The sequence below is a fragment of the Astyanax mexicanus genome, chromosome 20, assembly GCF_023375975.1.
Source record: "Astyanax mexicanus isolate ESR-SI-001 chromosome 20, AstMex3_surface, whole genome shotgun sequence".
NCBI lineage: Eukaryota > Metazoa > Chordata > Actinopteri > Characiformes > Acestrorhamphidae > Astyanax > Astyanax mexicanus.
The window spans coordinates 13976416-14001132 of NC_064427.1; the positions used below are offsets into that span (position 1 = coordinate 13976416).

The 24717-nt window shown below is 41.3% G+C and overlaps 1 protein-coding gene across 2 annotated transcripts in view; it reads right to left on the reverse strand.

Moving 5' to 3' along the window:
• Positions 1-24717, reverse strand: part of med13a (mediator complex subunit 13a) — a 125919-nt gene that overhangs the window by 59364 nt on the left and 41838 nt on the right. For both annotated transcript variants that reach the window (XM_022681066.2, XM_022681065.2), the window contains exon 3: positions 12851-13019. In XM_022681066.2, coding sequence (XP_022536787.2) covers positions 12851-13019 — 169 coding nt within the window. The remainder of the gene's footprint in view (positions 1-12850; positions 13020-24717) is intronic.

Consider the following 24717-nt stretch of genomic DNA (forward strand, 5'->3'; position numbering starts at 1 on the left):
CCGGGCAAGCCAACCTAGACGCTGCTTGACCTGACATCAGACTGGCACGTCCTGAGCCAACGCTGAGCTAGCGCTCAAAACAGCATGAGCCAAGCGTGATGAAGTAACGTCAAGCCTGTAGAACCTCATAAAGCTTTTGCTGAATAAGCCAAGCCTATAGCTTAAACAATCCAGTGTGAGAGACACTGTTTTCTAATGGGCTTACCCTTATGAGGCCCAGACCAGGAAATAAATAGTTGATCTGATTTCCTGAATGACATGGTCCTGCGCTCTCAAAGTGCACACAGGACATAGCATATGTAACCGCTGTTGTTCCGGAGACGAAAACGGCGGTGTTTCTCCCTGTCGTTCAGTGAGAAAAACTAGTGGCACTGTGCGTTCTCCCTGCAGGCGAACAGATCCACTGCTGGGAGACTGTTCCGCTTACAGATCATCTTCACCACGTCTGGGTGAAGTTTCCACTCCCCATAGCAAGGGTGGCCCCTTGATTTGACACTTGACACATGCGATGCTCTGAGAGGACGTTTGAGAGGAGTTGTACAGATCAAAACATGAGTTTTTTTTTTACATACGGAAAACAATGACTTAGAGACAGGCATACTGCCCTGAGCTCCAGAGCATTTATGAGCCAAGAATAAGCTCGGACTCCACTTTCCATTTACCAACCTCCGTTTGTGGGAGGCACCCCATCCCCATAGAGACGCATCGGTAGTGTGGACTTTTCTGGCACTAATCAAGCCTAGCGGTTGCAGTGTCAGCGCAACCTGAGCAGACACAATAATTTTCTGCGTGCGTACACTCGCGGGTCCAAGCAGTTTCCCCACCCAGCACTGAAAACCAAAACGCATGGGCTCAAAGAGAGGCCGAATGGGAGTACCATTTACTCGTATTTCATCCCCTGAAAGTCGAATCGGAGAAACTTTATGTGGGGAGGATAAATGGTATTATTATGAAAGTATGCATCCTTCAGATCGATGGTAGTGAACCAATCGTCTGGGCGTACAAACTTTAGCAGTGCTGAGTGATTCAGCATTTGGAATTTGTACTGTCTGAGGTATTTGTTTAATGCTCTCAGGTCCAGTATAGGTCTCATGCCCCCTCCCTTTTTGGCAACTATAAAATATCTCGAGTAGAAGCCGCTCTGGCTCTGTGCTGGAGGTAGTGGCAGCATTTCCTCTCGGGATGTGAAAATTAGCACCTGTACCATTTTTCTACAGTTGAGCACCCATTCGCTGTGTTATTGGTGGCTGCAGCACCACCAGTGGAGCACTGGAGGGCAGCATTGTCTTGCTTTGGCAGCTGCGCATGCGTGTGTGGCCGGCTGTGGTACAGAGCTTATGTGGCCCAGCGCCGCTAAGTGCACAGTGTTCCTTATGCTTTGCAACAATACAGAATTTTTGTTTGAAGCGCCCTCAGCCCTTGGCCTGGTTGCACAATGGGGTACATTTTTATTTCTGTTGAACACAGTGAGTGCACGCTTTTGACAGTGGACAGGTTTTTTTTAACTGAACAAAGTCTCACACTTTTGAACTGTGAGCAGCAGTGGGAGAGGGGTGTGTGTCTGGCAAACACGCTTTCCAGCTAAGTGTAGCTGGCTAAGGCTAATATTTGGAGACAAGCTAGCCGACAGCACAGGATATATGGTTCAGCCATAGGCGTAGGAACCGGGGGGGATGGGTGGGACATGTCCCACCCAATATTAGAAACAGGTGGATTTGTCCCCCCCAAAAATGATATCAGCTCGCTCAGGTCAGCTGTACTATTAATGAGGAGACAGACCGGACCAATTACGGAGCCGGTTCAGGTATTAAGTCACGCCTCTCAGTAGAAACAGCCAATCAGCTTGCTGGTTTTGCGGCGCGCGGAGCAGAGGCAGTTTGCTGTTGGGGAAGCCCCGCCCCCTCGCTGTGAGATTTAGCAGCGGGATCGGGACGCAGCAGCTTCAGCTGATTTTAAAACAGAGATGAATATACGGAGATTTTACTAAAATAAAGGTAACGATAGGCTAACCACGTAAACTGTGATGATATGTTTCTGATAGCTGGTTAAAAATACACGTCTCTGAATCAGCCCACAGTTTAAACCCACTGTGATTAATAAACTGCAGCTGTGTTAGTGTGTAAGCTTATCTTTGGAATTAGCTGGATTGGGAGTCAGGGTTAAAGGAAAAAAATAAAATATATATGTAATGTTTCCCTGTACCTGATCAGCTAATCACTTATCCTGTTTACTGTCCCTCTGATCTTCCCCCGCTGCTCCACCAAAAAATGTGTCTCTTTCCATAAGACTCAGTCTATTGATCCTTCTTTTCTTAATCAATCTGTTTATTTCATATTTCCTGTTACTTCTGCCCTCTCCTCTCCTGAATCACATGCACTGCTGCTAAATTCTGCCCTCAGTGAATCCCTGAATACACTAGCCCCCCGGGAAAACAAAAATGGTGACCTTTTCTACCTACTCCCCCTGGTATACTGCAGATCTACGTAGCATGAAACAGGTTGGTCGTCAGCTAGAACGTCTCTATAAAAAGACAAAACTTACTGTTCACACGAATGCCTATAAGCAACATCTGTCTGCATACAGAGATGCTGTTATTGCCGCTAAGACAACCTACTTTTCTGACCTCATTAACAGTCAGCATTAGGGTTGCAACGGTATGAGATTTTCACGGTATGATAACCGTCTCAGAAAATACCGCGGTATCACGGTATCACAGTTTGTTACATATATTATTAAACTGACCCTTAAAGAAATTACAACAAAGGTTTTTTGTTCAATTAACTATTTATTATAGAAACCTGGAACAATAATAATTTTAATGTCTCCTTAAAAAAAAAAAAAAGGTGTACACCATCAGGTGAAGGAAACCAGGTTTTTGCACTACTCTTAAGGGCATTAAGAGTGTATATAAAATATATATATATATGTAAATATATATAATATATATATATATATATATATATACACACATACACACACACGTTATACACATTACATGTACTCTAAGAAGTAAAGATCCTGTATTTAAAATATTCAGTACAGTTATTTAAGTTTAAATTATTTAATATCTGATAAACTGAGCCTGGGTCAGTGTCTTTTCAACAACTGTTGTAAACGTCCGTTTTACTGCCAAGTTGGTATATAAGCAGATACTGCAGAAAGAGGGGATTTATTTCTGACATGATCCTCACAATAGAGATTTCTATTTTAAGGCTTTCACACGGAGTCTGGTTTTAACATATGAAAAACAGGAAGGTCAGAATTTGAAAATGAACGCATTTAAATGAATGGCGTCTTTCACATCCAGTCCGGCCAGGACCTTTACACGGACACGTAAATCCATCGTAGCACGCACTTCACTCCTGTACCTGCGTGCCCAAATTTCGGATAACTCAGCACTTTTGCGGGCACTTACCGCATGGGTTGTGCACGACTACAAAGAGGTGTTATTTAGGTTCAGATTAAATTGATAAACTAAACACATATTTTGCGCTGCACAGCGGGGTGGTGTTCTCGGAGATGGGAGAATAGGTTTCACGTATGTTCACCTTTAGCTGTATCCGAAATAGTCCCACACTGCTGATTTTAGTTTAGCCTTTTTTTAGGCGGACGGAGATTTGTTTAGTCTGATGCACTTTCTGCCGTTCTCACCGCTGTGTGCTGAGTAGCTGAAGCGGAGCAGAGTTGCGCATGCGCGGGTGAGTTTCTCCGCTGGCTTGCGTTTTACCGGTAATAAGCAAACACACACGGCATGATAACCGTGCATTTTAATACCACGGTATACCGTGAAACCAGTTACCGCTGCAACCCTAGTCAGCATAGAACAAACTTTTCACCTTTTCAGTTGATGAGCTCTTTAAAAGTCCAGACAACACTCTTGATCCCTCTCCAGCCCTCTATAAAGCTTTCGTACACATCTTTGACTCCAAAATAGCAAATATTCATAGATCCCTGATCTCTGTTTCTTCTGGACCCCCCTCTCACTCCTCTCATACTTACCCACCCCTCTCATCTTAACGTTTCTTCTGCCTCTCTTGCTGCTTTTAACAGTATTGACTCTTCCTTTATCACTAACATTATACTGTCTTCTAAGACCACAACCTGTGCTTTAGATCCACTTCGTACCATACCTCTGTGATTAAACACGAAGTACCACAAGGATCAGTCCTAGGACCTCTCCTCTTCATCATCTATATTCTTCCTCCTGGGCCTCTGTTGCGTCACCTTGACTTTCACTGTTACGCAGACGACGCCCAAATTTATCTTAGCACTAGCTCGATCAATAACCCACCCACTACTCATTTAGAAAGCTGTCTCTCTGTGATCCAGAACTGGATGAAGGATAATTTTTTTCATGCTAAACAGTAATAAGACCGAGCTCATCCTGATCAGCACTAAGGCAGTCCTCAATCAAACTCCTACTCTCTCTCTTAACCTTGGTGGTACAGTAATTTCTACCCAATTCTTCCAGATTCCACTCTCTCTTTTACAACTCACATCAACTCTGTGGTGAAAACTGCATTCTTTCATCTGCGCAGAATAGCTAAAATTCGACGATCCCCTTCTCAGTCCACTGCTGAAATCCTCCTTCATGCTTTAATTTCCAGCAGAATAGACTACTGTAACTCCTTGCTCGCTGACATTAGTTCTTCCTCTATCCATAAACTTCAGATAGTACAAAACGCAGCTGCCCGTTTACTCACTCACACTCGCACCCATGAACACATTACACCTCCAAAATCTTCACTGGCTCCCTGTTAAATACAGGATTCAATTCAAGACTCTCTTACTTACCTACAAGGCATTAAATAATCTTGCACCTCCTTATCTGTCTAACCTCCTTCTTCCTTACAGACCATCTCGATCCCTTAGGTCTGCTACTGCTGGACTTCTTAAAGTCCCAGCCTCTAAACTCCGTGGCTTTGGTGATCAGGCTTTTTCCAGACTTGCTCCTCAACTATGGAATTCTCTACCATCTGCTGTCAAACAATCCTCCTCTCTTTCCATGTTCAAATTGACTCTCAAGACTCACCTCTTTTCTCTTGCCTACGGCCTTCCCTCTGTTTAATGTGCTATACCATTTATCCCTGCTGTCCTGCTCTCATACTATGTTGATTGTCTGTCACCACTTGTTGTGTAATGTTTCTATTTGTTTCCACTAATGATGACTGTATTGTCTTTGGGTTTTAGAAAAGCGCTATATAAAAATAAAGTATTATTATTATTATTATTATTTTTACTTGAGTAAAATTTTAGCAAAGCAAAGGTACTTTTACTCAATTACAATTTTTCAGGACTTTTTCCACCTCTGGGCAAAACAAGACAAATCTCTCAAATCTCTCTATTAATTATCATCTGATGTTATCCGTTTGTTGCATGTGTGTGTTCATTTGTTATGTGCCCTTGTGCACGTGTGTGTGCAGGTGTGCGCGCAGACCCCATGCTAGTATTTGTTTACACACAAGTAAGGCTTAAATGTAGGATAAATTTAGCTCTGTAGCCGCAGTTTGTCGGCTGTCTAGCCTGATCCTCTCCTGTCCTACTTAATGGCACCATCTCTCTCTGTCTCTCACTCATTCTTCTGCTTTCTGCTGGCACCCAGTAAAGCAGAACCACTGACCATTTTCAGCACCTGCCATGCGTAAACATAGTTCCTTCTTAACTGATTAAACTATATACAGGTATTGAAAAGAAAAAGGAGCTTATAACATCTTACATTTTTCTGCATAATAACTGCCTCCTAAACATATAATACAAATTAGCAGTAAAAGAGATTAATTCCATGTCGTAGCACAGAAGGAAATGCAGAGTGGAACAACACTTGGTCTTACCACCTTCTACAAATGCATTTGTCCTTTAGCCAGGCCTCCCACTCCTTCAGCCATAGCTGAACATGCATGACTCGCTCTCAGTCTCGCTCTCTCTCAGAGAATACTAACAGGGAACATTAGCCTTAGTAAAAGGATGCTCCTCATCAAACCTCTCTATGCAGATTTATTCATCTGATATGACTACTATGAGAGAAGGAGAAAGCAAAGGAACATGTAAGGAACATGCAAGTAGGTGAACTCAAAGAAGCTCAGGTCAAAAAACTCTTCAGCTGGGACGCGCAAAACATTTCGGTACTACTGAAATTTTACTATTTTGTGTACCATTCAGTTCCAATACCATTAAGTGTGTGATGGAGGTTTTGATTTATGATATCAGGGTTTTCACTGTATATTTAAAATGATTACTGCTGCTTTAGAATAGCCTGCATCATGACATGTTTTTTTTTTTAATTGCAGTTGGACCCATCTCCAGGTATCCAACAAGCACAGAGAAAGGAAAGAGGAGAGAAATGCAAATGCAAAGCTTGACACCCTGGACGTGTCTTGTCCAAAAAATCTCAACCAGTTAATAACAAAGACACAACACCAGTATCTGCATCTTATATTTATTTATCACTGTTAATATGCATTATTTCAACAGTAATAGATTAAATTAAAGGTCAAATGTAGTCATAGCAACATCAAATGAGACATGAACAATTCATAGAAAAAGGCAGCCAGACTTTTGATGACTCCCGCGCGCACTGGTCCATACACCTTTTACAGGGTAAATTTCAAGCACTTTCAAGGCTGTGGTAACCTTTCAGTTGTGGTAAATTAATGTTAACAGTGATATCTTTTATCAGCGATAATTAATATATCGCAAAACTATTCTTCACACTTCACAGTGACTATGTTACTATTAAGTAAATAGCAGGAATTTAGTAGCAGTTTCACACAATTAAAATACCAATGTTTTTCGCTGTATGTTTACCCTATTCATTTAATTGAGCAGTTACTGTAATATGACAAATTAGGGGGTGAGCTGGGAGCATTTATACATACATACACTCAAAAGGTTTGATTTGCTTTTTGTCACACTGCAAAATATGTTTTTTGTATTATGTTTATGTGAACAAAATCAGGATTATGTTTGGTAATTGCAGAAGGAGAAGAAATGTAATCAAATGTTTTATGATTCAAAATATATCACCTGTCTGTAGAGTTTGTAGACTTGATTGGGTCAATAATGAAACTGAGGCACAAAAGATCACTAGGTAAATAACTTTCAATCCTTTTTTTAGTGAAAATTTAGAGGTGGGTAACCCAGATCCAAAAAGTAAAAATGCCACCCAGGCCTTTGTACCAACCCCCTGAGTGGCTCTGCTGGGGGGGAAACACCTGTAATATTTTCCTGATAATTTAGTTTTTTTTTTTCCCCCCGGGTGCATTGGACTCACAGTCATCGTTTGCTTGAGTGTAAAAAAAGTAATAAAAAACGTAATAAAAAAATATATATATATTTACAGTTAAACATACACTAGTGTAGCACGGTTTGACAGGGTATCAAAACTCGACAGAACACCTGCACTGTTAACGCGGCATCAGCATCCTCTGATCTCCGGGGCTGTTTGTCCGGATTCAGTGCTTGAAACAAGCCGATCTCCGGGGCTTGTATCGCGGCTTCAGTAGCTGGAATGACTCACTCGCCAGCACTGTTAACCCGGCTTTTTGCTTTTAGCATAGCTAAAATCAGCACGTTTCAGCTCGTTTTCACGCCGCTGTAGCGGACCCAACAGCAGCTCGTAGGAGAAAGGTGACACCGCGTTAACAGTGCCTGGCTGGGTTTAGCCTAATAGTTAATTATAGGTGTAACCCGGATTATTACTTTTATTATTTAGATAAATCCAAAGCTTGGCTTTAAGCATAGCTAGCTAACTCTCCTGCTGTCCGTGTTTCAAAAACACAGAGGTGCAAACAGAGCCGGTTCCTCGTGAGCCAACTCCTCCTGGATTACGAGAAAGAACCGGATTTTGTCTTACATACGTGCAGGCGCGAGAAAAGCCTTTTTTATTTTACACTCTGCAATTTTCTCTTTAAGCGAATTTATTTAGTCAGACAGTTATTTGTTGTAATGTAAATGCAGTTACAATTTCAAGCACTTTCTCCAGAATTCCATCAATTTCCAGGCCTAAAAAGCTGAATGTTAAAATTCAAGTATTTTCCAGGATTTAAGCACCCGTACGAACCCTGACACACACACACACACACACATACATACACACAGGCCACTTTATTAGGTACACCCTTTTGCCTTCAGAACTGCCTTAATCCTTCGTGGCAAGGATCCCACAAGACTCTGAAAACTCATCCATATTGACATAATAGCATCACACAGTTGCTGCAGATTTGTCGGCTGCTGCACATCCATGATGCAAAAAAAGGGATGGACATGGTCAGAACAATACACAGGTAGGCTGTGGTGTTGACACAATGCTCAATTGGTACTAATGGGCCCAAAGTGTGCCAGGAAAATATCCCCCACACCATCCCACGACCACCACCAGCCTGAACCGTTGATACAAGGCTGGATGGTTCCATGTTTTCATGTTGACGCCAAATTCTGACCCTACCATCCAAATTTCACAGCAGAGAACGGGACTCATCAAACCAGCTACGTTTTTCCAATCTTCTATTGTCCAATTTTGGTGAGCCTGTGCACATTTTAGCCTCCGTTTCCTGTTCTTAGCTGACAGAAGTGGCACCCGGTGTGATCTGCTGCTGATGAAGCCCATCCGCCTCAAGGTTGGACATGTTGTGCGTTCAGAGATGCTCTTCTGCAGACCTCGGTGCGAGAAGTGGTTATTTGAGTAACTGATGCCGTTCTATTAACTGGAACCAGTCTGGTCATTTGCGTCTACAGAACTGCAGCTCCCTCTCTCTACATCTTCTCTTTTTCAGATCATTCTCTGAAAATCCTAGAGATCGTTGTGTGTAAAAACCCCAGTAGATAAGCAGTTTCTAAAAAATACGCAGCCCGTCTGGCACCAACAACCATGCCACGTTCAAAGTCAATTAAATCACCTTTCTGCCCACATTCTGATGCTCGGTTTGAGCTGAAGCAGATCGTCTTGGCCATGTCTACATGCCTAAATGCATTGAGTTGCTGCCATGTGATTGGCTGATTCGACATTTGCGTTAATGATCAGTCGAACAGGTGTACCTAATAAAGCGGCCTGAGTGTGTGTGTAAGCTGGAGCAACTGTCATGTTCATGACCCCACAACCCAAACGCTTCGAAAAGTTCAGTGTTATAAACCAAGTATTTCTATACTTCTGTTTATTTAACAGGGTTATACAAAGAACCCTTTGTAGCAACTAGGCCTGTGAAGACACTTTTTTTGGATGCAATATTGCGATAATTAATATTGTCAATATTGTCATTTTATGACCATTTTATGCCATTTAGATAACATAATACAATAGTATAATACTTAAATTACACCATTATCTTTGAATTATTAAGAATATTCAGACCATATGCAGACATATCCACTCCTTAACGAGTGCACTGAAGATGACCAATGTTTTCCGATTCACCCATTAGTGGTACTAATATTATGGCTGATTAGTGTGGTACGACTCAGCAGGGTTGGATGCATTGATGCATAAAGTTCCAAAGGTTCTTAATAAGATTCTAGTCTGGGGAGAATGAGAACTAGTCAATGGCATCAATGCCTTCATCATCACTCTGGCCACAAGAGTCCGGGCACGGTCCTGCACCGAGAGGCTATAACATTATTATATAGTATAACATTCACCGCAGCATCCCCAGACCACTGTTACATCTGCTCATTGTTATCCTGCTCTCATCTGTAAAGTCTGATGTCCTCTGGTGAAAGCCATTGAAGCTGCACCCTGCTGGGATGTGAGATTCCATTAGAGGGCGTCAGGCCCATAGACTCTGTTTCTGACAGTATGTTCTGAAACATGCACACCAGTACTCCACTAGAGGTCACAGTGCTACTCCTGTTCCTTCTTGTACAAAGAAGCAGATACCGCTCCTGCTACAGAGTTGATTTCATTCTATGGCCCTGTCCTGCTCTCCTTGTGTAACGGCCTGTGTTCTGGTATTGCCTCAATGCCCTTGAGACTGTGCTAAAAGACACAGCCTTCTTGTAACAGCAAGTACGGATGTGCCATCTTTAAGGAGCTGCTCAAGGTAGTGCCTCATGTTACACAAAACTATAGAAATCAGTCAGAACAGGTAAGGACAGAATATTTGGCCACCTCCTGCAAATCCATTCCCTTTTAGGGATTGTCTTACTGTTGCCTCTGAGCTGCACCTGATGTCACTTATTTGCACCAAAGCAGGTGAACTTGATTCACAAGTGATTGTGCATCAACAATAGTTTAAACTATACTGTAATTATCAGGTGTTCTTTTTTTACACTCAACAGAATATATATATATATATATATATATATATATATATATATATATATATATATATATATATATATATATGATGATCATGATCTGCATGATCTATGATGAAATATAAATATATATATATATATATTTATATTTCATCATAGATCATGCAGTCCTACAACAAGATTTCCCTGTCCATCCTTATGCCCAGACAACACTAAAGATTTCCAGATTTCAACAAATATTTAAAAAATTAATGGCCTTCTTAAAGTAGGGCCCTATGAAATGTGTTTTCCATTTTATTTTTTTCTGTTTTCATTTGTAGCAATTTTGTTGTAAAATTAAAGTTTTTTTTTAAGTTATTAACCGCATTTTTTTTATTATACAAAATCTCAACTTTGTATGCACTGAAATAACATTAATAATGGTACACAATATTATAAACATAATAATAAATAAAACTTCAATTTGCAACTTTATTTGTCTGATTACAGAAAACCTCTTTCTCCAAATAAAATTCTTTCAGCAATAGCCTTAAATCCTTAACTCTAGTTCACATTAGTAGTTTCTCCACAAGGGGGCAGAGGTAGACCTCAATTAGCCTCAGTGTGCATTACTCAACATCACTAAACCCGCCTGCAAATTCCCACAACTATATGCAACTCCTCCTTAAATAAGAGATACTTTTAGACAACAACAATACTCAGATATACCACATCGATACTGCTGTGCCCTAAATTTTACAGTTAAGTGTTTTTTAATTTTTTTCAATGCTTTAGGCTACTGGAAGCTAGTCTTTCGGATATTCCCATACCAGCTAGCCCGCTACATACTAAAAAAAATATTTATTTCTGTGTGTATTTCGTGTTCATATTTGAGTTGTGCTTCTATTCCTCATTCCGACTGTGTTCTCTACACTGCGGAATCATAAGGACGCTCTCAGGGATGTATTTACAGTAAAGAAAATAAGTATTTGAACACCCTGCGACTTTGCAAGTTCTTCCACTTAGAAATCATGGAGGGGTCTGAAATTTTTATCTTAGGTGCATGTCCACTGTGAGACATAATTAAAATAAAAATTCCGGAAATCACAATGTTACTGCTGCAAATAAGCATTTGAAAACCAGTGAAAATCAATGTTAATATTTGTTACAGCAGCCTTTGTTTGCAATTACAGAGGTCAAAAGTTCCTGTAGTTTTTCACCAGGTTTGAGCTCCCTCCATAGATTTTCTATAGGGTTTAGGTCTGAAGACTGGCTAGGCCACTCCAGAACCTTAATATGCTTCTTACAGAGCCACTCTTAGGTTACCCTGGCTGTGTGCTTAGGGTCATTGTCATGTTGGAAGACCCAGCCAAGACCCATCTTCAACGATCTAACTGAGGGAAGGAGGTTGTTCCCCAAAATCTCATTCTCTCCTTAATACAGTCCAGTCGTCCTGTCCCATGTGCAGAAAAACACGCCCAAAGCATGAGGCTTCCACCCCATGCTTTACAGTAGGGATGATGTTTTTGGGATGGTACTCATCACACATCACAAAGTTCTATTCTGGTCTCATCTGACCACAGAAATACCTCCCATGACTCCTCTGGACCATCCAAATTATGTTTATAATATTGGCAAACTTAAGACGGGCGTGGACGTGTTCTGATTTGGGCAGGGGAACCTTCCGTGCCGTGTGTGACTTTAAACTATGACGTGTATTACCCCAGTAACCTTGGAATCAGCTCTCTTCAGGTCATTGACCAGTTATTCCCGTTTAGGATCATTGATACGCCACAAGGTGAGATATTGCATGGAGCCTCATTCCGAAGGAGATCGACAGTCATGTTAAGCTTTTTCCGTAATTGCATCACCAGTTGATCTTTTTTCACCAAGCTGCTTGACAACTGCTCCATAGCCCTTTCCAGCCTTATGAAGGTCTACAGTTTTGTATCTGGTGTCTTTGGACAGCTCTTTGGCCATGTTAATAGTTGGAGTCTTATGAATTGTGTGGGGTGGACAGTTGTCTTTATGCAGCCAACGACCTTAAACAGGTGCTCCTAATAAAAAACAATAATTGGAGTAGAGGTGGACTTTTTAGAGGCGGACTATCTAATCTTTGAGGGACAGAATTTTTGCCGTTTTCAGGTGTTCACATACTTATATGCAGCAGTAACACACAAATAAATAATTTTAAAAATCATACATTGTGATTTCCGGATTTTTCTCACAGTGGATATGCACCCAAGTTGAAAATCTCAGAGCCCTCCATGATTTCTAAGTGGGAGAACTTGTGAAGTCGTAGGGGTGTCCAAAAACTTATTTTCCTCACTGTACAATACAGCTCAGAAAACTTTTGTTTCACCTGGAAACAGAGGAGGCTGTAAGCAGGAGACTCGGACACTGGCAGTGATGCAAAATGAGCAAGGACCTATTCTTTCAACAGATTTTTAACAGTTACTACATCTCATCTGCACTTCATCCAAACTCCAGCCATGCCAGGTGAACACATTTATACATTGAGCACAGAGTCGGAAATTCCTTCTCTGTACTTTAAATGCAGAGTATTACTGACTTCACATGCAATGCTTTGCTCTGTTTGACAAACCAGAATAGGCAGACTTACCTTTTGTTAATAGGCTTCTCGTCCTTTTCATAGGGCTTGACAAACCACTTGCCAAGGCGCACAAAACTGCGATTCATCAGGCAGCGTTCCAGCAGGTTGTGGATGGCTTTGAAAAGCAGTGTGCGACACTCGTACGAGAGGCCGCTTTCCCACACACCATCATCCTCTCCTAAAAACACACATACATAGAGCACACAGAATTATACACCTGCTAGACAGATGCAGGGCACTTTATATATTATAAATATATATATATATATTATATATATATATATATATATATATATATATATATATATATATATATATATATATATATATTAAGCTTGCAGTGTACCCGCATACATAAGCCACTGTTTGACCTTACAGGTCAGTACAAATCTGGTATAACTAAGAAAAAACAACCATACAGAAGACAAAGTTCCATGTAACCTTCATTGACCTTTGTTTACCATACAGCTGCATGCACTAAACCATGACCTTCAAACAAGGCCTTTTAAAGAACCATTAAGGATTTATTATTTTCTGTAGTGGCTCATAACATGATCAGGATGCATCATCAGATACTAGGACAAATGATAAGTTTAAGCACTGCCAGCTGATGACAGCACGGGTTCATCCAGTATGTTCATATTTGAACAGTGTGGCGAGACACAGTAATCTGTGTCGATTTTAGCATATCGCCATTCCCCCAGATTGGAAACTCTTTCCAGTGTTTGGAAATTGGACTGCTCAGAGAATTTCACATACTCATTCTTAGTCAGTTCCCACTGGTCCTTTAAATGTAAATGCAGGTACCATTATACTCTATATCAGGGGTCACTTATAGGCGGACCGCAGTCCGGGAGCGGACCCAGACGTTGTCCAATCCGGACCCAAACCGATTCTGAGAAGGATTTAATTCTGACAGCGTTTTTTTTAAGCGGTGGAACTTTTCTTGTCTTTATGGTATACATGCTTCGCAGCGCTAAAAACTCACAGACCAATCACGTGTTTGTAAGATCACCAAACGCTCTCCTCAGCCAATCAGATCTGTGCAAAAGCGGAACACGAAGCACACACAGGCGAAGCAGGCAGTGAGAAGCAGCAGTCGGGAGAATACAGAGAGAAAGGCAGATGGCATGCACCAAAAAAGGAAAGTTGACAGCGAAAACCGACTTTTCAACCCTGAATGGACCGACGCATATTTGTTTATTCTTCCCAAAGACAGTTCGAAACCAACATGCCTCATATGCTCTGAAACCGTGGCACTAATTAAAAGCAGCAACGTGAGGAGCCACTACGAAACAAAACACAAATCTTTCGAGCAAATGTATCCACTTAAATCTGAACGGAGGGCACAGAAAATAATAGATCTAATAGCCCAGTACGATCGATCCACAAGAATTCTCACACATTCATTCACTGCCCAACAACATGCTAATTAATGTTCCCTTAAAAGTTGCTTGGATTTTGCGTCAACATAAAAAGACAATTACTGACGCAGGGGTTGTTAAGGAGTGCATGAGTGCGGTAGCTGAAACCTTGCTTGAAGGAAAACTAGAAGAGGACTTCTGTGAAAAAATCAAGCAAATACCTATGTCAGCAGCATCAACTACAAAGAAAACAGAAATCTTAACCCAGGATGTCCTGGCACAGCTGGATGAAGCAATTCATCAGGCACCATGCATGAGTTTAGCTGTAGATGAGTCGATTGATGTATCTGATAGTGCTCAGCTGTCAGTTTACGTAAGGTTTTTCAACAATGAGAAGGTCTTCTGTGAAGACCTGTTAGGTGTTTCCCTCCTTCAAACTAGTACAAGAGGTGAAGACATTTACCTGGCCATAAAGCAGATGTTAAAAGACAGGGGAATAGAGACAAAACAAGTGGTTTCAATAACCACAGATGGAGCCCCTGCCATGGTAGGGAGAGAAAAAGGAGCTGTGGCTAGACCGAAGGAGGACAATCCTGAGCTCATGTCTTACCATTTCATCATTCATCAATCAGTGCTATGTGCTGCCCTGTCAGATGAGTATCCTGAGGTGATGAATACAATGATGAGAATGATTAACTTTCTAAGAGCACCCTCTTCCCACCAGCATCGTATGCTCAGGGAATTCCTCAGAGAAGCTGATGCAACTGCTGATGAAGAAGAAAATAGATATCATAGTTTTATGGTTGATATCACTTCACATCTGAATCAATCCAATTTAAAGCTACATGGCAAAGACAACAGTGTGTGACCTGATGTTAGCTGTGCATTCTTTCCAGAGGAAACTGGAGGTGTTCAAGGAAGACCTACAGAAAGATTGTACACACTTTCCAACGTGAAGGAGCAGGTTCAGCATGAGAGAGATGTATCTTCTTTTGTTGACTTTGTTGACAGGCTCACTGTAAACTTCACCAAACGTTTTGACAGCTTTAGCCTTGGACTGCAGCTCGTCCTTTTCATTCAGAGCCCTTTCCTTATCACTGATGTCACAGGGTTCTCAAAGGAAGCCACAAAGCTCTTCAAGTGGGCAAATGCAACTGATCGATATTCAAGCAGATGTGTCCCTAAAGGAACATTTTGGAGCAACTGCCCCTGCCCCTGCCGCTTCAGATAGTCTCGGACACAGCATTTCCAGGTCTGAAGAAAGTAGCCATGTACATCTTGACTATGTTTGGCTCTACATACAACTGTGAGGCAGCTTTTTCCACAATGAACATTCTTAAGAACAAATGTCGTTCTAGGCTCACCAACAAGCACCTTCATATGTGCATGAGAATGGCTCGAACATCATTTCAGCCCAAGTTCTGGCAGGTCAACCAAGAGCTCATTTCTCTCACTGAACAAGAAAACATATGAGATAGGAATACAAGAGGGAAATAAACTGTTAAGATGTTACATTTAGTTAACAAAAATACTAAACATTTTGTTTACTTTTTCTGTTAATAAGCACTTTTTTTTAAAAGCATTGTTTTTTATGTAGCTGTTTATACTTGTAGTGAGGGAAAAATTTGTCACATAGGTGTGTGTGTGTGTGTGTGTGTGTGTGTGTGTGTGTGTGTGTGTGTGTCTCGGTCCATCCTCCGCTTTGATATGTATCAGTTATATCTTGTTTTTTTGTTGCTTGCATTGGCTATTAAATTGAAACTGCTTCTTTTTTTGCAGCTTCCCTTGAGTGCCAGCCATGCGTCTGTTATACTCATTAAGTTAATTTAGTTCTTCGGTGTTGAATGCATTGATCAAGATTTAAGCGTTGACTGCAGCATCCCACACAATAAGATATTCTGACAGGTCCTGCGAGTGCAGACTCGTTGCAGGCAATGCTTCTTACAGACTGTATGAATAACAACTGCTAGTATGTTTCTGGCTCATGTTGGACTGTGGCCTCCATGCTTCAGTAATCTCATTAGGAGTCAGTGCTTAGATGTTCCAGAGCTTAAGCTACTTTTAAACATGTCTCTTCACTCCATTATTCCTTGCAGGATCCATCAACTTAATAAAACATCACACAAAAATATGTGCGCACAGTATGAATACCACTTGAGATTCTATGAGAAAGAGCAGATAAAGACTCAAATTCTTTTGAATAAATATTTATATTCGATATTCAGCTGGAAGAATTGGGCTGGATGTTTGTGCTTTAAATAAGATCCCAGGTTACTAGTAATGCCAGCCGTGGAATATGGTTTTAAAACATATCCCGGACTGAACTTCCTCAAACGTTCTCTAAAGCTGTTAAGTTTTGAGAAAGTCCAATTAGCCTCGAATAGGTTTGCTAGCTAACATATCTCCTCACACACACTCGCAGCACAGTCACTGCTCACTCTCACTGCTGCATGAACTCTGCGTGCACTCAGTTACTAACTGACATATGTCGCTGTCTGTCTGATTCGTCGAGAGAGCAGCGCAACTCGCTCTCTCATGTAAACAAATCCACACGGAAACATGCACCTGGTATAGAGCTGGGCGTTTAATCAATTTTATCGATTAATTCGAATTTACAGTTAAGGACGATGTGTTTTTATGAAAATTGATTTTTTTTATTTTCACCACCGACGCTCCCCCACACACACAACATGACGGTGGAGCAGTGTTGCCATATTGAGCAGTGTCGCTATATTTAGCTACTTTTCAGACCCTCTAGCGACTTTTTTTTGTAAAAAAGCGACTAATGACAAATCTAGCGCTTTTTTGTGGTGTTATTGGAGACTTTTGGTGACTGAGATGAACACGCGCTCTTCAGTTACTGTCCTCCGCGCTGCAGCGGATGCTGCCGTGAGCCCCGCCCACAACACTCACAGTGAAGTCTCACACACTCAGCACACACACACACCGCTCCACCAACACACTGTGCGTGCTGACTCACCCCGCCCCGTATTTACAGAGCAGAAATATTAATATTAAAGTGTCTTCAGTGTGACACGAAAAAAAAAAACTCACTGAATTTAACTCACACAGTCTCAGTCACTCACCTCATTCACCACATAGCCTGTCACTCACTTCGTCCACAGTCTCTGCCTCTTTGTAAAAAGCTATTCAACAATTTGTCTATAATCGGTTTGAAAATAAAGAAAAATTAAGAAAGCTAAAAAAAAAAAAATAAATAAAATAAACTGTACTTAGAATAACATTTAGCAGCACCGCAAAAACTGATTTATGTAATTTACGTAAAAATAAAGTTATTTTGAGACGTGACTGCCTATTTAAAAAGCAACAGAAGTTGTTCATTTGTTGAAGTTTATTTGTATGATTTCTAACATATTTAGAGTGTTTTTTACTCAATTTTATTATCAGAGAAGATTGAGGGAAATTTAAGATTTACTAATCAGTGATACTATGAATATGGTAACAGAGCAAGTAAATGATTGGCATTTACATTGAAAGAACAACAATCATCTAATATAGTACAACAAATAAAATCTAGTAATTCTGAATTCCACACAAAGCCAGATAAGATTGCAGAGTGCTTTGAAGACTTTTAATTTTAACCGAATCACAATAAATACAGAAGAGCACAAATTATCTCTATATGCGGATGCAGTACTACTTTATTTGACAGAACCAACTACAACTATACCAAATTTAAAAAGTCTTATTCTTCAGTATGGATACTATTCAGGATACAAAATTAATGTGGAGAAAATAGAAGCAATGGTGGTAGTATACGACAAAGTGCAAAACTCCAAAGTAGATTTAAATGGCCAAAAGAGGGTATTAAGTGTGTCCACACAAAATCAACATGATGCCAATAATAAGAAAATAACCTGAAGTACTTCCTCTCTCTTTGCTAGGTCACACTGAAAGTATACGTATGAACATTTTGCCCAGACTACTTTATTTATTTCAGATGCTGCCTATTAAAATTCCAAAGTCCTGATTACTGGGATAAACTGATCTGCCAATTCAGATGGCTTTCAATAGGTATAAATGTTACAACTAAAACTTCCTAACTTGAGATATTATTTCTGGGCTGCACAGATGAAACCCTTCATAATGTGGATTTAGAACAGCACATGGTCACGGTAGCTTAATATTGAAAAAAGTCTATGCCCAGAACCCCTACAAAATCTGCCATTTATGGATACCACTGTAAAAGAGATGGGAGAATGGACTGCAGCACCTGAAAAATATGGAAAAAAACTAATACAAAAGATCATCTCTAACAAATATTGGACATATGAAGACGTTTATACCACGTTGTCTAGATGCAGGGTTTCAAAAGTGCTCAGAGCATGGATTAAATAAAATACATCAAATATTTAGTGAGGAAAACCTTAAGACATTTGAACAGTTAAAAATGGATTTTGAGCTCTCAAAAACAGACTTTTTCAAATATCTGCAATTAAGACATTTCTTAACTACACAAAAAGAATGGGAAAATCTTTTAAAACCTACCCTAATAGAAATATATTTAATTGGGCCAGAAAAGGGAAGGGAGGGGAGAATAATAAGTAAATTATATCAGTTTTTCTTGTCAATTAATTTAGATAGCTCCTTTAATATTAAACAGAGATGGGAATTAGAAATAAACATGAATATAACACAGGACACATGGAAAGAAATATGTACAGAGGCAAATCTAGTGACAAAATCAAATACATGGAGGGAATTCAAGTAGAAAGTAATCACTAGCTATTTTAATGGGCCCAACACATAGTAGCTTGTGCTGGAGACACTGTAGAACGCAAACTGGAAATCACACTCACATATTCTGGCTCTGCCCTGAACTACAGATTTTTTTGGAAGGATGTGTATGATGCTCTTAAAGAACAGTTCCAACAGGATCTCCCACTGGACCCTACAGTGGCATTACTGGAGTTATTCCCGATGGTGTGGTCGGGAGGTCCAAAAAATATTTACTTGGAATATTACTTACAGTAGCACTGAAATGTATTAAATGGATGAGCCCAGACCCCCCAACATACAATCTATGGATACAAAAGCTATGGGATCTTTATCAGATGTCACAAATAACATGTACACTAAGGCTGCAAAAAAGTATTTTTACTAAGTGGTGGGGCCCTGTTGAGCATCTAATCATACAGTAATTTTTTTTTCTCTGTGTATTAGCTGTACTTGGTGTTATTTGTGGTCCATCTCTTATTTGTACATTTCTTTTTGAATGCTCAGTGTGTATGTGACTGAATTATTCTGGAGTAGATTTTTATTTTATTTATTTTTTTTTTATTGCATCTATTTTAATGTAGAACTGTATTTGTATTACATTATATTGTATTATGTAAAATAAATAAGTTCCAAAAAAAAAAAAAAAATCATAGTATATATATTTCACAGAGATTGGACAATACAGTAGCATCAATTATATATATATATATATATATAGAATTGATGCTACTGTATTGTCCAATCTCTGTGGAACACACTGCAAATAGACAGTGGAGTGCAATTTCTTGGATGACACTAGTAAGGACTAGTTCGATATACTCACCTCTTAACAGTGAAAGAGCTAGCACTTTGGTTAGCGGCTAATGCTAGTACTGCTCAGGCAGTGCTAGCCAGAGTTAGCAGCAGGCTACAGACCGATAATACTCATCTCTAAACGGCAAAAGAGCTAGCACTTAGCACAGATAAAAGGTAATATAATGCTACTGCTACTCCAGCTGGCTAGCAGAAGTTAGCAGCAGGCTACAGGCCGATATTCTCACCTCTAAATGGGAAATTAAAGGATTTTAAGTACGCCTTACAGTGCGAAAAACACGGTAACAAGCAAGTAACTTATGCAAATGATGCTCAAAAGCCTATTTATTTATTTATTTATATGATTCAAGCACAGCACAAGATTTACAAAACAGCTTCAGAGTTTTTTGGGATACTAGAATGAGCAGAAGAACTGTGCATTTTCGATCTATAAAACTGTTTCAATAAATCTCTGAGTAGCTAAATTCAGCAAACACAGGGTGCACAAAATAGTGTGCCAAAGAGATACAATCTTCAGTGCATTTTATACTTCAGAACAAGAGAGTTTCACAAGTCAGTGACCTCAAAATAATTCCAGTTGGATGTGGTTGGTCCTTCTTGGTGGTATGCTGACATTACTCTGGATACCATCGCTCTTGATGCATCACAAAGACTTGCTGTCTTGGTCACAGATGCGCTAGCGAAACGAACAATTTGTCCTCTTTTAAACTCTGGTATGTCACCCATAATGTTGTGTGTGTATGTATATATATATATATATATATATATATATATATATATATATATATATATATATATATATACAAAAGTAAGTACAAACCTCACATTTCTGCAAATATTTAAGTGCACCTTTTCATGGGACAACACTGACAAAATGACACTAACACAATGAAAAGTAGTCTTTTGTGCAGCTTATATAACAGTGTAAATGTACACTGTTAAATAATTGATGGATTACTGGAACTATGTCCTATGGTAAGATGAAACCAAGGTTAATTTCAGATGGTTAGATGGTCTCAAGCATGTGTGGTGGCAATCAGGTGAGGAGTACAAAGGTAAGTGTGTCATGCCTACAGTAAAGCATGGTGGTGGGAATCCAACGGTCTGGGGCTGCATGAGTGCAGCAGGTGTTGAGGAGTTACATTGTATTGAGGGACACAGGAACTCCAATATGTTCTGTGAAATACTGGAGCAGAGCATGATCCCCTCCCTCCGGAAACTAGGTCGCAGGGCAGTGTGCCAGCATGATAATGACCCCAAACACACCTCTAAGACGACCACTGTGTTATTGAAGAGGCTGAGGTTAAAGGTGATTGACTGGCTAAGCATGTCTCCAGACCTTAAACCAATAGAACATCTCTGGGGCATCCTCAAGCGAAAGGTGGAGGATATGGAAAAGGATCAAATATGGAAAAGCATTCCAGTGGCAATCTGTAAAGCTCTGGTAAAGTTCATGCCCAGGAGAGTTAAGGCAGTTCTGGAAAATAATAGTGGCCACTTCAGGAACTTTCACTAAGGGGTGTACTCACTTTTGTTTCCGGAAAGAATAAATTTACACTGTTATATAAGCTGCACACACACACTACTTTCATTGTGTCAAAGTGTTATTATGTCAGTGTAGTCCCATTAAAAGATATACTTACACATCTGCAGTAAAAAAGCCTTTTGACTTGACAAAAAAAAGGTATTACAACTGAATTCATTGCATAAATCAACTCAACATTAAAACCCTGCTTCTAAAATCATTATTTATTGATCTGTAATAATATTTTTTAATTACAATATTTTGAAGTCCATTAAAAGTACATATAATGTTAATGCTTTAAAATACCATTATAGTTATATGCCATTTAAATTAAATGTATAATTATTTTATGAATTCATCATTCTGTTTAAGTAGTGGGTAATATAGGGCTGTCGCGCTAACCGCAGTATAGCAATATCGTGCTATTGACCAGAAAATTGCAGCGTGTGGGACATAACCGCGACCGCAACTGCGATATTGGCGTTTTTCCCATGGGAGGGCCTTATTATATAATAAATTATCTACATTTATAACCTGATGCTTATTAATACTTATTTGTTATAGTTAAATAATAGTGTGTCTAATTTTCGGCTTCGACCCCACACGCCCCCACACATCTCTCCTGAAAACAATTTCCTTGAGTAAAGCACGTTTGCTCATTAGTCCATGAACAAAAAATATATTAGCTGCAGTGTTCAAAGCACATGAAAAACTATTTATAAAAAAAAAACATTTATATAGCTCTAACATAAAGGCATATGGCTTCATACCACATATAGTGTTGTTGAGCTACCATATATAACCACAGAGCAAATTCTTTCACCACGACAGCCCTAGGGTAATAATTCCTGAGGTGCTTATCATACAGTGAAAATACTGTTACAACCTTGGTAAGCACTCAAATCAAACAGGCATCGGACAGTAAGTGTTGAGGAGGGAGCAGAGAGGATAGGAGAGAGGATAGGAGAGTCAGTGTAGAGGAGGGAGCAGAGAGGATAGGAGAGTCAGTGTAGAGGAGGGAGCAGAGAGGATAGGAGAGTCAGTGTAGAGGAGGGAGCAGAGAGGATAGGAGAGTCAGTGTAGAGGAGGGAGCAGAGAGGATAGGAGAGTCAGTGTAGAGGAGGGAGCAGAGAGGATAGGAGAGTCAGTGTAGAGGAGGGAGCAGAGAGGATAGGAGAGTCAGTGTAGAGGAGGGAGCAGAGAGGATAGTAGAGTCAGTGTAGAGGAGGGAGCAGAGAGGATAGGAGAGTCAGTGTTGAGGAGGGAGCAGAGAGGATAGGAGAGTCAGTGTAGAGGAGGGAGCAGAGAGGATAGGAGAGTCAGTGTAGAGGAGGGAGCAGAGAGGATAGGAGAGTCAGTGTAGAGGAGGGAGCAGACAGGATGGGAGAGTCAGTGTAGAGGAGGGAGCAGAGAGGATAGGAGAGTCAGTGTTGAGGAGGGAGCAGAGAGGATGGGAGAGTCAGTGTTGAGGAGGGAGCAGAGAGGATGGGAGAGTCAGTGTAGAGGAGGGAGCAGAGAGGATGGGAGAGTCAGTGTTGAGGAGGGAGCAGAGAGGATGGGAGAGTCAGTGTAGAGGAGGGAGCAGAGAGGATAGGAGAGTCAGTGTAGAGGAGGGAGCAGAGAGGATAGGAGAGTCAGTGTAGAGGAGGGAGCAGAGAGGATAGGAGAGTCAGTGTAGAGGAGGGAGCAGAGAGGATAGTAGAGTCAGTGTAGAGGAGGGAGCAGAGAGGATAGTAGAGTCAGTGTAGAGGAGGGAGCAGAGAGGATAGGAGAGTCAGTGTAGAGGAGGGAGCAGAGAGGATAGGAGAGTCAGTGTTGAGGAGGGAGCAGAGAGGATAGGAGAGTCAGTGTTGAGGAGGGAGCAGAGAGGATAGGAGAGTCAGTGTAGAGGAGGTAGCAGAGAGGATAGGAGAGTCAGTGTAGAGGAGGGAGCAGAGAGGATAGGAGAGTCAGTGTAGAGGAGGGAGCAGAGAGGATAGTAGAGTCAGTGTAGAGGAGGGAGCAGAGAGGATAGTAGAGTCAGTGTAGAGGAGGGAGCAGAGAGGATAGTAGAGTCAGTGTAGAGGAGGGAGCAGAGAGGATAGGAGAGTCAGTGTTGAGGAGGGAGCAGAGAGGATAGGAGAGTCAGTGTTGAGGAGGGAGCAGAGAGGATAGTAGAGTCAGTGTAGAGGATGGAGCAGAGAGGATGGGAGAGTCAGTGTTGAGGAGGGAGCAGAGAGGATAGTAGAGTCAGTGTAGAGGAGGGAGCAGAGAGGATAGTAGAGTCAGTGTAGAGGAGGGAGCAGAGAGGATAGTAGAGTCAGTGTAGAGGAGGGAGCAGAGAGGATAGGAGAGTCAGTGTAGAGGAGGGAGCAGAGAGGATGGGAGAGTCAGTGTAGAGGAGGGAGCAGAGAGGATGGGAGAGTCAGTGTTGAGGAGGGAGCAGAGAGGATAGTAGAGTCAGTGTTGAGGAGGGAGCAGAGAGGATAGGAGAGTCAGTGTAGAGGAGGGAGCAGAGAGGATAGGAGAGTCAGTGTGGAGGAGGGAGCAGAGAGGATAGGAGAGTCAGTGTAGAGGAGGGAGCAGAGAGGATGGGAGAGTCAGTGTTGAGGAGGGAGCAGAGAGGATAGGAGAGTCAGTGTAGAGGAGGGAGCAGAGAGGATAGGAGAGTCAGTGTAGAGGAGGGAGCAGAGAGGATAGGAGAGTCAGTGTTGAGGAGGGAGCAGAGAGGATGGGAGAGTCAGTGTTGAGGAGGGAGCAGAGAGGATGGGAGAGTCAGTGTAGAGGAGGGAGCAGAGAGGATGGGAGAGTCAGTGTTGAGGAGGGAGCAGAGAGGATGGGAGAGTCAGTGTTGAGGAGGGAGCAGAGAGGATAGTAGAGTCAGTGTAGAGGAGGGAGCAGAGAGGATAGGAGAGTCAGTGTTGAGGAGGGAGCAGAGAGGATAGGAGAGTCAGTGTTGAGGAGGGAGCAGAGAGGATAGGAGAGTCAGTGTTGAGGAGGGAGCAGAGAGGATAGGAGAGTCAGTGTAGAGGAGGGAGCAGAGAGGATAGTAGAGTCAGTGTAGAGGAGGGAGCAGAGAGGATAGTAGAGTCAGTGTAGAGGAGGGAGCAGAGAGGATAGGAGAATCAGTGTAGAGGAGGGAGCAGAGAGGATAGGAGAGTCAGTGTTGAGGAGGGAGCAGAGAGGATAGGAGAGTCAGTGTTGAGGAGGGAGCAGAGAGGATAGGAGAGTCAGTGTTGAGGAGGGAGCAGAGAGGATAGGAGAGTCAGTGTAGAGGAGGGAGCAGAGAGGATAGGAGAGTCAGTGTAGAGGAGGGAGCAGAGAGGATAGTAGAGTCAGTGTAGAGGAGGGAGCAGAGAGGATAGTAGAGTCAGTGTAGAGGAGGGAGCAGAGAGGATAGTAGAGTCAGTGTAGAGGAGGGAGCAGAGAGGATAGTAGAGTCAGTGTAGAGGAGG